This window comes from Dendropsophus ebraccatus, chromosome 10 (genome assembly GCF_027789765.1).
Source record: "Dendropsophus ebraccatus isolate aDenEbr1 chromosome 10, aDenEbr1.pat, whole genome shotgun sequence".
NCBI classification, from domain to species: Eukaryota; Metazoa; Chordata; class Amphibia; order Anura; family Hylidae; genus Dendropsophus; species Dendropsophus ebraccatus.
Window position 1 is genome coordinate 81399280 of NC_091463.1, and position 15161 is coordinate 81414440.

The 15161-nt window shown below is 45.9% G+C and overlaps 1 protein-coding gene across 2 annotated transcripts in view; it reads right to left on the reverse strand.

Annotated features, from left to right (window-relative positions):
- TMLHE (trimethyllysine hydroxylase, epsilon) overlaps positions 1-7622 on the reverse strand; it is a 33497-nt gene extending 25875 nt beyond the window's left edge. Inside the window, exons 1-3 of one of the 2 annotated variants that reach the window (XM_069943603.1) lie at positions 7525-7622; positions 6081-6168; positions 631-817 (exon numbers count right to left, since the gene is read on the reverse strand). In XM_069943603.1, coding sequence (XP_069799704.1) covers positions 631-811 — 181 coding nt within the window. In that variant the 5' untranslated portion in view covers positions 812-817; positions 6081-6168; positions 7525-7622. The remainder of the gene's footprint in view (positions 1-630; positions 818-6080; positions 6169-7524) is intronic. The other variant, XM_069943604.1, reaches the window with a different exon arrangement.
- Positions 7623-15161: the final 7539 nt, after the last annotated feature.

Genomic DNA, 15161 nt, shown 5'->3' on the forward strand with positions numbered 1-15161 from the left:
CACTGAAGAGGGGGTTGCCTAAGTATTTATTGGGGACATTGCTGGAGGAGCAGGGTACTGGCCATGCATAGGATACAGTACTTCCCCAAAAGAGGTACTCCGGAAAGGGACTCCTTATTTCAGTAAAGACAGGGAGAGGTGGGTGAAAACAAGAACATCCACTTACCTCCCCGCCTCCAGCGCTAATGCCTGAATCCAACTGCTCCGGTCTCTTCCTGGTGCGGGCCTGCCCACATCACGTCTCAAGGCCCGTCTCAGAGCAGTAAGCGGTCACGGACCAGAGCAGCTTAATGCAGGCGTCAGCGATGGGGCCGGGGTGGTAAGTGGATGCTATTGTTTTCACCAACCTCTTCCCCAGCGATTAAGAAGGGTCCCGGCTGGAGTACCCCTTTAAACACTCCAAAAACCGAGGCAATAATAATAATAAATGAGGCACAAGAACAGAAGAGTGCAACAGCACGCTGCAAATACTAAGATATATGGTTAATAAAGATAGTCAGAATTGCAAAACTGCTAAAGAAAAAAAAAAGAAAAAAGTAGAAAACAAGTAGAAAAAAAGATGGGGAAAAAAGGCATAAAAAATAAACAATAATGTGTAACTCTTCACATTTCCTTAACATTTCAACTCACCAAAATGATCATCATGCAGAACCCATGAGCATTCTCGAGCCTCCGGAGCTGTACTCAGCCACCGAACCTTCAAAGGAGAAGGTCTCCGCACCTGGGGCGTCCATCGATGCTGTGGTTTAACCACCTTGGTCAGAAGATCTCTGGTCTCCGGATAGAGCCATGCCAGCCTGCGGCACCACATGCTGTCCTGGGAGAGAATGGAATCGGAGTACAGTGAGTATAAGACACAGGACAGAGGGGAGGAGAAAGTGACCGACCACAAATCACAAAGAGGGTAAACAGCTACAAAGAAAGAAGGAGCGGGGGAAAATATCATATGTTGACTATTGTCACGCCTCTGGGTCTCCGCTGTGTACCCAGCCATCAGCGACAAGCTATTAAGTAGTCACGATCCCTTTGTGTACGGCTCAGACCAAATCCCAATGTCAGAGTGTTCCCGAAAAGAAGACATAGTGCTGCTTGTGCTGAACTCACACGTCTGGAGAACTTGGTTCTGAGCCAGTAGCCTAATCTCTCCGGGGCGGACGGCACAGCCAAGTAATGGGTGAGCAGACACAGCCTGGTTACACTAAACCCTGTGCCGGCAGGACACTTCTAGCTCACCAGGCAGGTGCCCTCCTGGTAACTACTCATCATTATAAAGTGCACATCAAAGACGTCCCATAGAGCCGGCCTCCAGCTTTATTACATTACAGCCGCAACAGAGGACACCAGCAACCTCTGCACATCCTCTTCTACAGAAAAAACATCTTAAAGATTAACCAGGATGGCCGGGTCAGCATCCTCATATTATCCCCGCTGGCTGATATATTACACTGTACATGAAAGATAGGCCGGGTCACATGCTAGCCCACCTGCTAGGCAATGCTGATCAATCATTATACATCCTTATGGCTAATGTACTACACAACTTCCAGGAATTTACAGTTACATGTAAGGCAAGGGTGCATAGAGAAACTCCACAACAAATGTAAAAAATGTAAAATGCAAAAAATGTAAAAAAATGCAATGTAAAAAAAAAAAAGGAAAGAAAGAAAAACATTTTTTTTTGCTACTACTCTGGACAGTTCCTGTCATGGACAGAGGTGGCAGCAGAGAGCACTGTGTCAGACTGGAAAGAATACTCCACTTCCTGCAGGACGTACAGCAGCTGATAAGTACTGGGAGGCTGAAGTTTTATAAATACATGTAATTTACAAATCTGCATATCTTTCTAAAACCAAAAGAACCTCATGAGCTCAGATTCAACAATTCCATCTCTACATATGTATCTATATGCTGTCTTGTTACAAAAATAATAAAAATAAAATTGTGTCCTGGGTGACCTCATGTTATTTGTATGTTTTTTGAGCCACCAATAAATATTGGATGAAAAAAATAAAATAAAAAAATAATATATACAGTGGTACCTCGGTTCTCGAACTTAATTGGTTCCGGAAGGCAGTTTGAGAACCAAGCAGTTTGAAAACCGAGCAGTGTCTTCCCATAGGAAATAATGTAAATGTGATTAATTGGTTCCAGCAGCCACCAATAATTACCTACAATCCTCATTTATTACACTGATAAGTGCTCAGTATAATCACTACAGTAGAGAACAGCACTATACTGTACAGGACATTAACCCCTTAAGGTCAAAGCCAATTTTTTGTTTTTGCGCTTTTGCTTATTCCATTTTAAGTTTAAAAGTCAACAGCGCTTGCATTTTTTCACCTAGAGACGTATTTGAGCGCTTATTTTTTGCGAAACCAATTGTACTTTGTAATGACAGGCATTATTTTTCCATAACATATGCTGCGAAACCGGAAAAAAATCATTTGCGCTGTCAAATTGAAAAAAAAACTAATTTGTTTTGATTTCGGGGAGTTTTGCATTTACGCCGTTCGTCCCATGGTAAAACTGACTTGTTATGCATGTTCCTCAAGTCGTTACGATTACTATGATATATAACATGTATAACTTTTATTGTATCTGATGGCCTGTAAAAAATTCAAACCGTTGTTAACAAATATACGTTCCTTAAAATCGCTCCATTCCCAGGCTTATAACGCTTTTATCCTTTGGTCTATGGGGCTGTGTGAGGTGTCAATTTTTGCGCCATGATGCGTTCTTTCTATCGGTACCTTGATTGCGCATATACAACTTTTTGATCACTCTTTATTACATTTTTTCTGGATTTGATGCGACCAAAAATGCGCAATTTTGCACTTTGGAATTTTTTTGCGCTGACGCCGTTTACCGTGCGAGATCAGGAATGTGATTAATTAATAGTTCGGGCGATTACGTGTGCGGCAATACTAAATATGTTTATTTATTTGTTTATTTATTAATTTATATTTATAAAATGGGAAAAGGGGGGTGTTTTGGACTTTTATTAGCGGAGGGGATTTTTTATTAATAAAAACACTTTTTTACTTTTTTTTTTACATGGACTAGAAGCCCCCCTGGGGGGCTTGTATATACATAGCACTGATCTCTCATAGAGATCAATGCTGTGTATATACACAGCAAAGATCCATTAGATCGGTCATAGATTGCTATGGGCCACAGCAATCTATTGCCGAGCCGGGATCAGCGTCATTCCGACGCTGAGGCCCGGCACGGGCAGAAGAACGGATCTCCCCCCCGCGATCGCATCGTGGGGGGGAGATCCGACCCACTAGACACTAGGGATAGTGTGCATAAAGCACTTCAATGCAGCTGTCAGGTTTGACAGCTGCATTGAAGTGCTTAATTAGCCGGCGCGGCAACGGGACCCGCGCCGGCTAACAGAGGCACTGCCCGGCTGCACGTGTCAGCCGGGATCAGCGCCGTTCAGAGCGGGGTCCCGGCGGGACCCCGCTCTGAACACCCCCCGCGGCACCATGACGTATCAGATACGTCATGGGTCGCTAAGGGGTTAAACATAAGAAATGTTCATCAGAACCAGCAATTATAGTACAGTAGTCACCAACTCCTCACCCATCCTTTACTGTATAGCGTCCCCCACATCCAAGCACTGTAATGTATGGGAGATGGTGGTGCACTGCCTGTACTACTACTGCACTGTATATGCACTCCAGCAGTCTTATACAGCACTGTACTGTATGTGAAGCCTCACCACTGCTTAACTCGCCAGGTACAACCCACCATCCACGCTCGCAAAAACGTTAGAGAAACGTTCGAAAACCGAGCAAAGTTCGAATTCCAAACACTACTTCTGGGTAAATTTTCGTTCGAATACCAAGCAGTTCGAGTTCCAAAGCGTTCGAAAACCGAGGTATTACTGTATATATATACATACATATATATATATATTGACATTGCTCTGGGCTTTGGATGCTGTGAGCGAGGTGGCCTCATGAAGATGGCGGCGCCACTGAGTTTATGAGGTAGTTTTGAGATAGGCCGTCATAGAAGGGGTTTGTGTGATAACTAGCACCTAGCTAAACCATGATGGGGGCAAAAAATAGACCACCGATATAGACAAATCTATCATTTACAGCTACATTTAGTGTATCTTGCGATATTATCACACCTCTTTGCCTCCAGGATTCGCTATAGTGTGACACACTACAGAACTGTAGGAGGACGCATGCCCAGACAACCCTTAGGGCCTATTATACAGGACGATTATCAGGCGGAAAATCCTTATATCGTTCGAATTTAAACAATAATCGTCTTGTGTAATTGCAGGCAACAATCGAAAAATCGTTCATGTGTCGTTGATTTAGATCTGACCCTAAAATCATTGTTAATCGTCTGCTGTAATTCCATATTTGTTTACTAATCATTCAGTGTAATTGCACATCGTTCCTTCTTTTGCTGGGATCAGAGGGAGTAAATGATCATAGTAACGATCGTTATAACGATCATTACTAACAACAATCGTTCTGTGTAATATGATGATCAACTATTTCAACTATTTAACGATCTCGTTTGTGATAGTTAATCGGTAATTGGTAAAAAAAAAGCTAAGGGTCCTTTTACACAGAAAGATTATCTGACAGATTATCTGCCAAAGATTTGAAGCCAAAGCCAGGAATGGATTTGAAAGGAGGAGAAATCTTAGGCTTTCCTTTATGACCTGATCTCTGTTCATAGTCTGTTTCTGGCTTTGGCTTTAAATCTTTGCCAGATAATCTGTCAGTTAATCTTTCTGTGTAAATAGACCCTCAGTCTAATAGGACCCTTACTCTGGTGTTTGATATACACAGGGGAGACATGTTGGGGGGATCGTGCTTGATTGGTAAAGTATCTATTCTCACTGTAAATTGATTGCACATTATTAATCCTGTTTATAACACACAGACCTGCACATAAAAGGGAGATTTATCAAACATGGTGTAAAGTGAAACTGGCCCAGTTGCCCCTAGTAACCAATCAGATTCCATCTTTCATTCCTCACAGACTCTTTGGAAAATGAAAGGTGGAATCTGATTGGTTGCTAGGGGCAACTGAGCCAGTTTCACTTTACACCATGATTGATAAATCTCCCATACTGTATTTATGTCTATGATTATGAATATGGGTCTGATATGAGCACTGATGTTATTACCCAGAATGTGGAGGACGGCTGCATGTGGGATTATTGGAGATCTGAATTATAATATTGTACACTACACTATTGTAATGATGGAGTTTTGATTGACTGCGCTATACGTAGAATTGTAAGTGGATTTGGCACTATGTAGACACGCCGGAATGTTAGCACAAACATTGGGCAAGAGGGTGTAAATAAAAGTCACAAGTTTTCCCTTGATGTTCTGTCTCTATTATCAATTCTTCGGATTCATTCTCGTTTGGATCTTACTAGCCGGGGTGCTGTTTCCCTTCTTATGGTGCATTTACACGGAGCGATAATTTGCCCAATTGTACGATTAACAATTGCGAAGTAACGTGTTTTTTATAACGATCAGCGTTTAGACGGAACGATATATTATTTGGAAAAATCATTATTGCGATCGTTTTAAGATCGCTTAAGCCCATCTCACACATAGGGTAAATCGGTGAAAGACTGTTTACACGAAACGATCTTTGAATTTTCAGTGAACGACCAACGACGATTTGAGAACCTGTTGAAAGATCACGGTGAACGATTTATCATTCGTCGCTTGATCGTTTGCTGTGTTTACACGAGTTGATTATCGCTCAAATGCGATCGATATCGCGAAAATTCGAATGATAATCGCACCATTACTTAGTCTCATAATGCAAGTCTATGGGATGGTCTTCGTTCCAAGGACAAAGCATTGACCGAAGAGCTCAGCAGTGTGCTTCTCTCCCCGCTCATTCTAGAGAGCTGTCCAGGTCTGAACGTTCATACTCCGACCACTCATACTGTTGACAGGCCAAAAGTTTATTAAAGAGACAGGTACAAAAAAAAATCCATCTATCAGTCACCAAAAGCTCTATGGAAAATCAAAAGAAATAATAGTAAATTACAAAAAATAAAATAAAATAATCCTACAAACCTTCTAGGAGCTTCTTCTAAGGCAGCCCTTACTGATGAAGCAGGCCCGCTGCAGAAATCCTCCTATGCTCCTCAGGTATCAAAGGTTACTAAGGGCAGAAAATAGGATTGATAAGTAAATGATTATGAAATAGTCTATAAACGCAGGTTAAAGGTTCAATATATCGCATTTACTGACCAAAGCCAAAGCTGGCGGCACAATCTGCAGTGTTCCTGCATTACAGGGATATACTCCCTCTTACGATGCATTTACACAGAGATTTATCTGACAGATTTTTGAAGCCAAAGCCAGGAATGGATTTGAAAAGAGGAGAAATCTCAGTCTTTCCTTTATGACCTGTTCCCTCTTTATAGTCTGTTCCTGGCTTTGGCTTTAAAAAATCTATCAGATGAATCTTTGTGCATAAACGCACCCTACGGCTATATTCACACTACGTAAAAGTACGGCTGTTGTTGCCATCGGCAACAACGGCCGTACTTTGTACGGTGTGGAACACTGCCTATTCTTCTATGGGGTCCCGGCCGGAGCGTATACACATAGTATAAGCTCCGGCCGGGATCCCATGCGGCGCCGCAAAGAACTGACATGTAAAGAAAGACCTGTCAGTTCACACAATGAAGCGAGCGGCTCCGGCGCTATGGGGAGTTCTGATGCGGGCGCGCGCTGATGCGCCCGTATCAGAACACTGCGGCCGAAAAGATCATCCCGGCCGGGATGATCTTTGCAGAGACCGGCCGTTCCATGACCTGGCCGGGTCACGAAACGGCCGGTCTCTTACAGCGTGTGAACATAACCTAAGGCAGAACATGGAGTGGCTACAGGTCCATTTTATGGAGTTATAGATACATGTGCACTGACCCAATCCACCCTTCCTGTTGCCTTCACTCATTTCAATCCAGCATTCACTCTGACAGCTGTCTGATGACTGATCATGGGACCAACGACCGTATAATGCAGGGATGGGGAACGTTCGGCCCTCCAGCTGTTGCAAAACTACAATTCCCATCATGCCTGGGCAGCCGAAGCTTTAGCTTCGGCTGCCCAGGCATGATGGGAATTGTAGTTTTGCAACAGCTGGAGGGCCGAACGTTCCCCATTCCTGCTCAAAAAGTTTTTCTTTTTTTTTTAAATGACAGGTACAAACAAAAAAGCCAAAATATACTGCAGATTATGGGACGACAGATGAGGTCTATAGCGCCAAATACATAAATAAAGAACATTAATAGCGATCTGCTCCTAAGTTGTTAGGAAACTACAACTCCCAGCAGTTCCTGGTCATTAGTGGCTGCTAAAAGTTTAAGATTTACAAAAAACACATGGAAGAGCAGGAATAACCCATGCCCTCCCTTTATATCACATATATCCTTACAATACATCACTGCATCACACTCCTGCAGACTAAAATACAGATGTTCCCTCTTCTGCACCAATAAAATGACCGTACCTTACTACGAGGAAGAACAGGCTCTACTACCTGGCAAGACCGGGGCCCCTTGCGGACGACTTTACTGAGCTTTACATTTCAGCTGGACAGCACTGTTTTTCACACTCCGCGCATTGTGGGAGTTGTAGTTTTTCTGTAATCCGCTATCGTTTACAGGGAGAGCGCCAGGACTATGATACCCAGGAGACATTGCGGCCAGTGAACCAGAGAAGCCATTGGCTGAGCGTGCCGGCCAATAGGAACCGAGGATTGTAGGACGACGGGAAACGTAGTTTAACCAGCCGCTAATACAAAAATAATAAATGAGGTTTGAACTATGATTCCCAGAATTCTAAGCGGTGCCGCCTGCTGCCCTATAGACTGGCCTCTGTTCATGGGTTTACAGCAAGCGACCTAGGAGCACACCACGTGTATAGGATGTGGGAACCTATAGGGGGCTGGTATATATTTCAGTACACCCATCTGCACCAGGCTATAGGCATGTGGCTCTTCCATGTTTAGAGCAGTGCTTTCCAACCTGTGGTAAAACCACAATGCCCATCGTGTTGCACTCCGGCGGTTGCAGAACTACAACTCCCAGCATGCACTGACAGTCTTCAGCTGGGGATGACTGCTTTAGGAATTCCCATTTGTATGTTTATTATGCAGGCAGGTCAGAGATCACATAGTGACTACAGATCACCATGGAAAATGTAAAAAATTAGAAAAAAAAAATATTTTTTTAATAGGAAATTAGTGCATGAAATGTAAAGTCTCTGGTAAAAAAAAAAATGCTTAAGGCGCACATTCACTTTGAATAGCCGTCAGCCAAACATACTTGGAATTGGCCCTCCCGCTGTTGCAAAACTACAAAGTTTCGGCTGTCCAGGCATGATGGGAATTGTAGTTTTGCCACAGCTGGAAGGCGGAAGGTTCCCCATCCCTGATTTAACTGGTTGCCTGCTGGACCTCTGGTCACATGCCTGTGTGATGACGCATTGTCCGCAGTGTGCTCTCCATACTCAGTAATGTAGCCCCCGGGCTCTGGTGCAAAAGGTCACACACCCTAGGTCCCAGCCTCATGACAAAGGTCATACTGAGTCATATGATCCACTAAAAGCAATATAAATGGCACATGAGATCTGTGTGAGAGAGTGGCGAGAGCAGCACTGAATTGAAGTTGAAATTTTTGGCACAAATTAATAATTTAAAAGACGTCAGAAAGATCACTAAGACATCAAAGGAGGATTAGAGATGAGCGAAACTTCAAGTATGTTCCGGTTCATCCGAACGTTCTGCATTTGATTACTGGTGGCTGAAGAAGTTGGATGCGGTCCTAAGGCTGCCTGGCAAACCTGAATACAGCCTATGACTATGTTCACACAACATATATTTTCGTTAACTATGAATATTTTCGTAAAACTAAGGCCGTTGTTGCACATTGATTATTATGAAAATATACGTTACCTTGGGATCCCGGCCGGAGCGTATACAGCCGCTCGCTCCATAGTGTGCAGTGGAGAGTTCTGATGCGGGCGCTCGCGGCTGTGCCCACATCAGAACACTGCAGCCCTAAAGATCATCCGGCTGGTACTGCAGTACCGGCCGGGATGATCTTTTTAGAGACCGGACGTTCTGTGACCTGACCGGTCTCATACGTAATGTGAACATAGCCTATGGCTGTATGTATGTTTTCCAGGCAACCTTAGGGCTGCATCCAACTTCTTCAGCCACTGCTAATATCTGCAGCAGATGCTGTATGTGTGACTGCATACTTAGATCCCGTTCACACACTAGTAACCCTGTATGTAATTGCAGGATTAGGAATGTGTTACAGTAACTGCCCACATTTACAGAGACCCACTGTCATACAGGTGACATGGACCAGGGCCGCTTTAACCAGAGGGCACATGGTGCACGTGCACCGGGCCCCCTGGTTAAAGGGGCCCCCCCGAGCAGGCCGGCCGTTGCTATGTGCGACCAGTGCGGTCGCACAGGGCTCCGGCCACCAGCCTGTCAGGGGGGAGCGCCATGGATGGGTAATCTACTTACCCCTCCATGGCGCCCCCTGCAGGGCCCCCCCGTCCGCCGCTGCCCCCGTCCGCTGCTGCTGCGGCGCTTCAGCGCTGCAGCAGCAGCGACACTGACAGAGAGAGAGCCATTGGCTCCCTCCCTGTCAGTCACTCACTCTTGTGGCCGCACTTCCTGCGGTCACAAGAGGCCGCGCTCTCCCTCTAGCGCCCGACGTCACTGGAGCGTCGGCGCGAGGGTGAGGGGAGTGCAGCCTCTTGTGACCGGAGGAAGTGCGGCCACAAGAGGGAAGAGAAGAGGAACGCGTGGACCCAGGTGAGTAACAGTGTTTGTTTTTTTCAATGTTATATGGGAGGGGGAGCTATATACTACGGGGGGGGGGGGGGGGGGTAAGGGGGCTATATACTATTGGGGAGCACAGGGGGCTATATACTATGGGGGAGAACAGGGGGCTATATACTATGGGGGAGAACGGGGGCTATATACTATTGGGGAGCACAGGGGAGCTATATACTATGGGGGAGCACAGGGGAGCTATATACTATGGGGGAGCACAGGGGAGCTATATACTATGGGGAGCACAGGGGGCTATATACTATGGGGGAGAACAGGGGGCTATATACTATGGGGGAGAACGGGGGCTATATACTATTGGGGAGCACAGGGGGGCTATATACTATGGGGGAGAACGGGGGCTATATACTATTGGGGAGCACAGGGGGCTATATACTATGGGGGAGAACGGGGGCTATATACTATTGTGGAGCACAGGGGGCTATATACTATGGGGGAGCACAGGGGGCTATATACTATGGGGGAGCACAGGGGGCTATATACTATGGGGGAGCACAGGGGAGCTATATACTATGGGGGAGCACAGGGGGCTATATACTATTGGGGAGCACAGGGGAGTTATATACTATGGGGGAGCACAGGGGAGCTATATACTATGGGGGAGCACAGGGGAGCTATATACTTTGGGGGAGCACAGGGGGCTATATACTATGGGGGAGCACAGGGGGCTATATACTATGGGGGAGCACAGGGGAGCTATATACTATGGGGGAGCACAGGGGGCTATACACTATGGGGAAGAACGGGGGCTATATACTATGGGGGAGCACAGGGGGCTATATACTATGGGGGAGCACAGGGGGCTATATACTATTGGGGAGCACAGGGGAGCTATATACTATGGGGGAGCACAGGGGGCTATACACTATGGGGGAGCACAGGGGAGCTATATACTATTGGGGAGCACAGGGGAGCTATATACTATTGGGAAGCACAGGGGGCTATATACTATGGGGGAGCACAGGGGAGCTATATACTATGGGGGAGCACAGGGGAGCTATATACTTTGGGGGAGCACAGGGGGCTATATACTATGGGGGAGCACAGGGGAGCTATATACTATGGGGGAGCACAGGGGAGCTATATACTATGGGGAGCACAGGGGGCTATATACTACTGGGGAGCACAGGGGGCTATATACTATGGGGGAGCACAGGGGGCTATATACTATGGGGGAGCACAGGGGGTTATATACTATGGGGGAGAGCACAGGGGGCTATATATTATGGAGAGCACAGGGGGGCTATATACTATTGAGGGGGAGCACAGGGGGGCTATATACTATTGGGGGAGAGCACAGGGGGGCTATATACTATTGTGGGAGAGCACAGGGGGGCTATATACTATTGGGGGAGAGCACAGGGGGGCTATATACTATTGGGGGAGAGCACAGGGGGGCTATATACTATTGTGGGAGAGCACAGGGGGGCTATATACTATTGTGGGAGAGCACAGGGGGGCTATATACTATTGGGGGAGAGCACAGGGGGGCTATATACTATTGTGGGAGAGCACAGGGGGCTATATACTGTTGGAGAGCACAGGGGGCTATATACTATTGTGGGAGAGCACAGGGGGCTATATACTATTGTGGGAGAGCACAGGGGGGCTATATACTATTGTGGGAGAGCATAGGGGGGCTATATACTATTGGGGGAGAGCACAGGGGGGCTATATACTATTGTGGGTGAGCACAGGGGGCTATATACTACTGGGGAGAGTGCACAGGGGGGCTATATACTAATGGGGGAGCGCACAGGAGGGCTGTATATAACTGGAGGAGCACATGAGGGTCTATATACTACAGGGACACCTTAAAACTATGGAGGCACAGAGGGGTGTAACTATGTAGGAGTACAGAGGGGTGTAACTACTGTATAGGGGTACAAGGGACCTAACTACTGTATGTGTTGGAGCCTAAAATATTTGTCTGGCAGATTCTGGAGAGAAGATTCACAGCCAGGAGAAGACTTCAAGGTGGCCCACGCTGGATGGAGAGAAAAAGAAAAGGTGACAGACTCTGATCGGAGAAGACGCCTCCGGTGAGTCACTGGATGTAACTTCACTCTGTTATAGGCTTGTACTGATAGGGGTCATGGTGTGGCGGTATTATGTAATGGTATCAATGGTGATATCTTTCTGTTTTGTTTAGTGCAGTTTTTATGTAATATGTAATCACTGAATGGTGGAAATAGTGTTATAAGGTAACTACTGTATGTATTGGGGCTCTTGATACAGTGTGGGGGCAAATTCAGTACATTATACAATGTGCAGAAAGGTAAGGGGGGGCCCACTCTTGAGGGCTGTGCACTGGGCCCACCAATGTATTAAAACGGCCCTGACATGGACGCACAATAGCTTAAAAGAGAAGTGTCAGCAAATATCTAACCTGCGGATAGCCCCCTATAGCATTCAGTACGCTAAGGGGGAAGGTATGTGTGTTACCTTCCTCCTCGGCACCGGTCCCACGCTGTTAGTCTGAGTACTCTTCGCTCCAGTGCACTGGTAGTAGCACTGCTGCGTCATGACACGGCAGTGCTCCTAGCAAAGATTGCGCCAACTAACAGTATAAGACCGGTGCCGAGGAGGAAGGTAAAAGACATACCTTCCTCCTCAGCGTCCTGGACGCAATAGGGGCTATCAGCAGGTTAGATTAGTCTAACCTGCTGATAGTTCCCCTTTAATAGTTTTTTGTGGCACGGATCACAGATGTGTATATGGGGCCATGTGAACTGCATGTGTGACATGATGTGTGAAAGGGGTCATAGTGTCACATGATTCATCTGAATATAACAACTTACGAACCAACTTGCACCTCATGATAGAATAATATACAAGTTTGGGTCTATTACACAGTAAGAAAACCAGACACTTTCTAGAGCAACATAGAAAGTTTATTAAAGGGGTAGTGCGGTGTAAAGCATTATTTCACTAAATAACACACATTACAAAGCAAAGTTATACAAAATTGGAATGTGTTTTATTTAAAGGGGTACTCCAGCGGGGGGGGGGGGGGGTGGCTGAGGGAAAAGACGTCCACTCACCTCCCCGATGCGGGACCCGCCGCTGGAACCGGGGCGGTGAGTGGACGTCTTTTCACTCGGCCACCTCCTCCCCAGTCCCAGCAAAAAAGTGCCCCCCCCCCCCCCGCTGGAGTACCCCTTTAAGTGAATGGCTAGACCCGGAAGTGTGATGCTGTATACTTACAGAATCACTGTCGACCCCGGCCGCCATCTTGGGACGATCACGTCATCTTCTAAGAGGTATGATGAGCTGAAGAGAATCCAGGGAAGCTGCTACAATTTCCCTGCCCTTCTCCCTGTTTATTATTACACCTTTACCAATATTAGGTGATGTATAAAGAGGCATGAGCGGTGGATGTTGTGTGACTGGGCATGCGAGGGGTGGGGCGGAATGCAGAACACAAAGACAAGGTGCCAGTGTTGTTTTTTCCACTGCTGTCCGGGCAGATTCCAGTATGAGGCGGCAATGCACCCTCCCCTCCTTTTCTTCATTGTCAGTAACATTGTGTTTCCCAAGTGATTTCATTTTGTACATGATCGTTGCTGCCTGATAGCGTTAGATATTCTTTTTATAAATCACTTGGGGCGATCTTGTGAATGTCTGTGTTCTTACTGTGTTTTTTTTATATATATATACACAGTATATATATGGCATACATCAAGTGTACCTCCAAATAGGCACCTTCTATGCATGCTCCTGTGGCATACACAGTGGCATACATCATTGGCCACGATGCAGAAATAAAAAAAAATACAGTATAAATTCTTGAGAAAATCAATGCCTTCAACAGAAAACCTGTGTAAAAAAGTTGCAAGCATTGACCTCAATGTAAATCACATAAGAATGCAACCAAAAAGAATGAGTCCAACATTTTAATCGGTCAGGGTGAGAGTGTTCAGACTTCCACAATTCAGTGCATATAGCCAAGGGAGAAGCACATTGATTGATTGCTTCACTCCCCAGCTCTCTATAAGTATATGGAGGTTGTCTCATGCACCCAAATGGAGATCAGAAGAAGCCAGGTATATACAGCTATATACAGAGGTCAGAGGGGGGGGGTCTAAACACTCTAACTGATCAAAACGTTCTACATGTCTCTGTGACGTGAGAAAAGTTTATTCTAATGACATGGCCCCCTTAAAGCGACTCTGTACCCACAATCTGTCCCCCCCCCCCCCCCTAAACAGATTGTTCCTTCAAATAGCTGCTTTTAATCCAAGATCTGTCCTGGGGACCGTTCGGCAGGTGACGCAGTTATTGTTCTAAAAAACAACTTTTAAACTGGCAGCCCCGTGCCCAAGGAGAGTATCTGTGCCCTAACTTTGCACCACCCCTCTGTCCCTCCTCCCCACCCTCTTCCTCATTAGGAATGTCACTGAAACATTTACTCCTGTCTGAACATTGCACAGCTGCTTAACAATCCAACCCATGTGCCGTGCTGACACAGGTGATGAATAGTAGAAAATCTGCCTAGAGCATTCCTAATGATGAGGAGGGACAGAGAGTGTAATTTAATTAAAAAAATAAAATAAGCCTTCCAGTACTTGTCATCTGCTGTATGTCCTGCAGGAAGTTGTGTATTCTTCCCAGTCTGGAGAGCAAGAGAGGTTTTCTATGGGGATTTGCTACTGCTCTGGACAGTTCCTGACATGGACAGAGGTGGCAGCAGAGAGCACTGTGTCAGACACAAGTAAATTTGTTTGGCTCCATTCACTTTAATGCAACAGAGATGCGATTCCATGAAGAAACTAAGGACAAGGGTGGTGCTGTTTCTGGGGGTGGGTTCCATTTGTTGTATAGAGAGGTAGAGGTTTAGGTAGGATAAGGGGGACATGGCTGACACATATACAGGGAATTGCCATTTAGGCAATGGAGCTTCATTCTGTTGTATCAGTTGAAGCGGAGGGTGGGAAAGTCTGGTTGCGGGATGTGGTTCGGCATTCTTTCCCATAGACGCGCATGTTGTTTGTTGATAAACATATACAGGGAATATTAAGTGCAGAATCTACACAGCGCAGGTTATGTGCCCTGAGAAGGATGAGGACAACACATACCATTCATCATGGCCGTGTCACAGATTAAATAAATACTTCTCTTCCACAGTGATTTATGTAGCCAACGGGAACTGCTGTGCTGCCTAAAATGGCAGGAAAGAGATCGGAAGCGTGCCAGAATACGCACTTTGATGTCAGAACTAATTCGAGACGAGGAGGTCAAGGACAATGATGTGAGGCCATCCGTCTCCCACG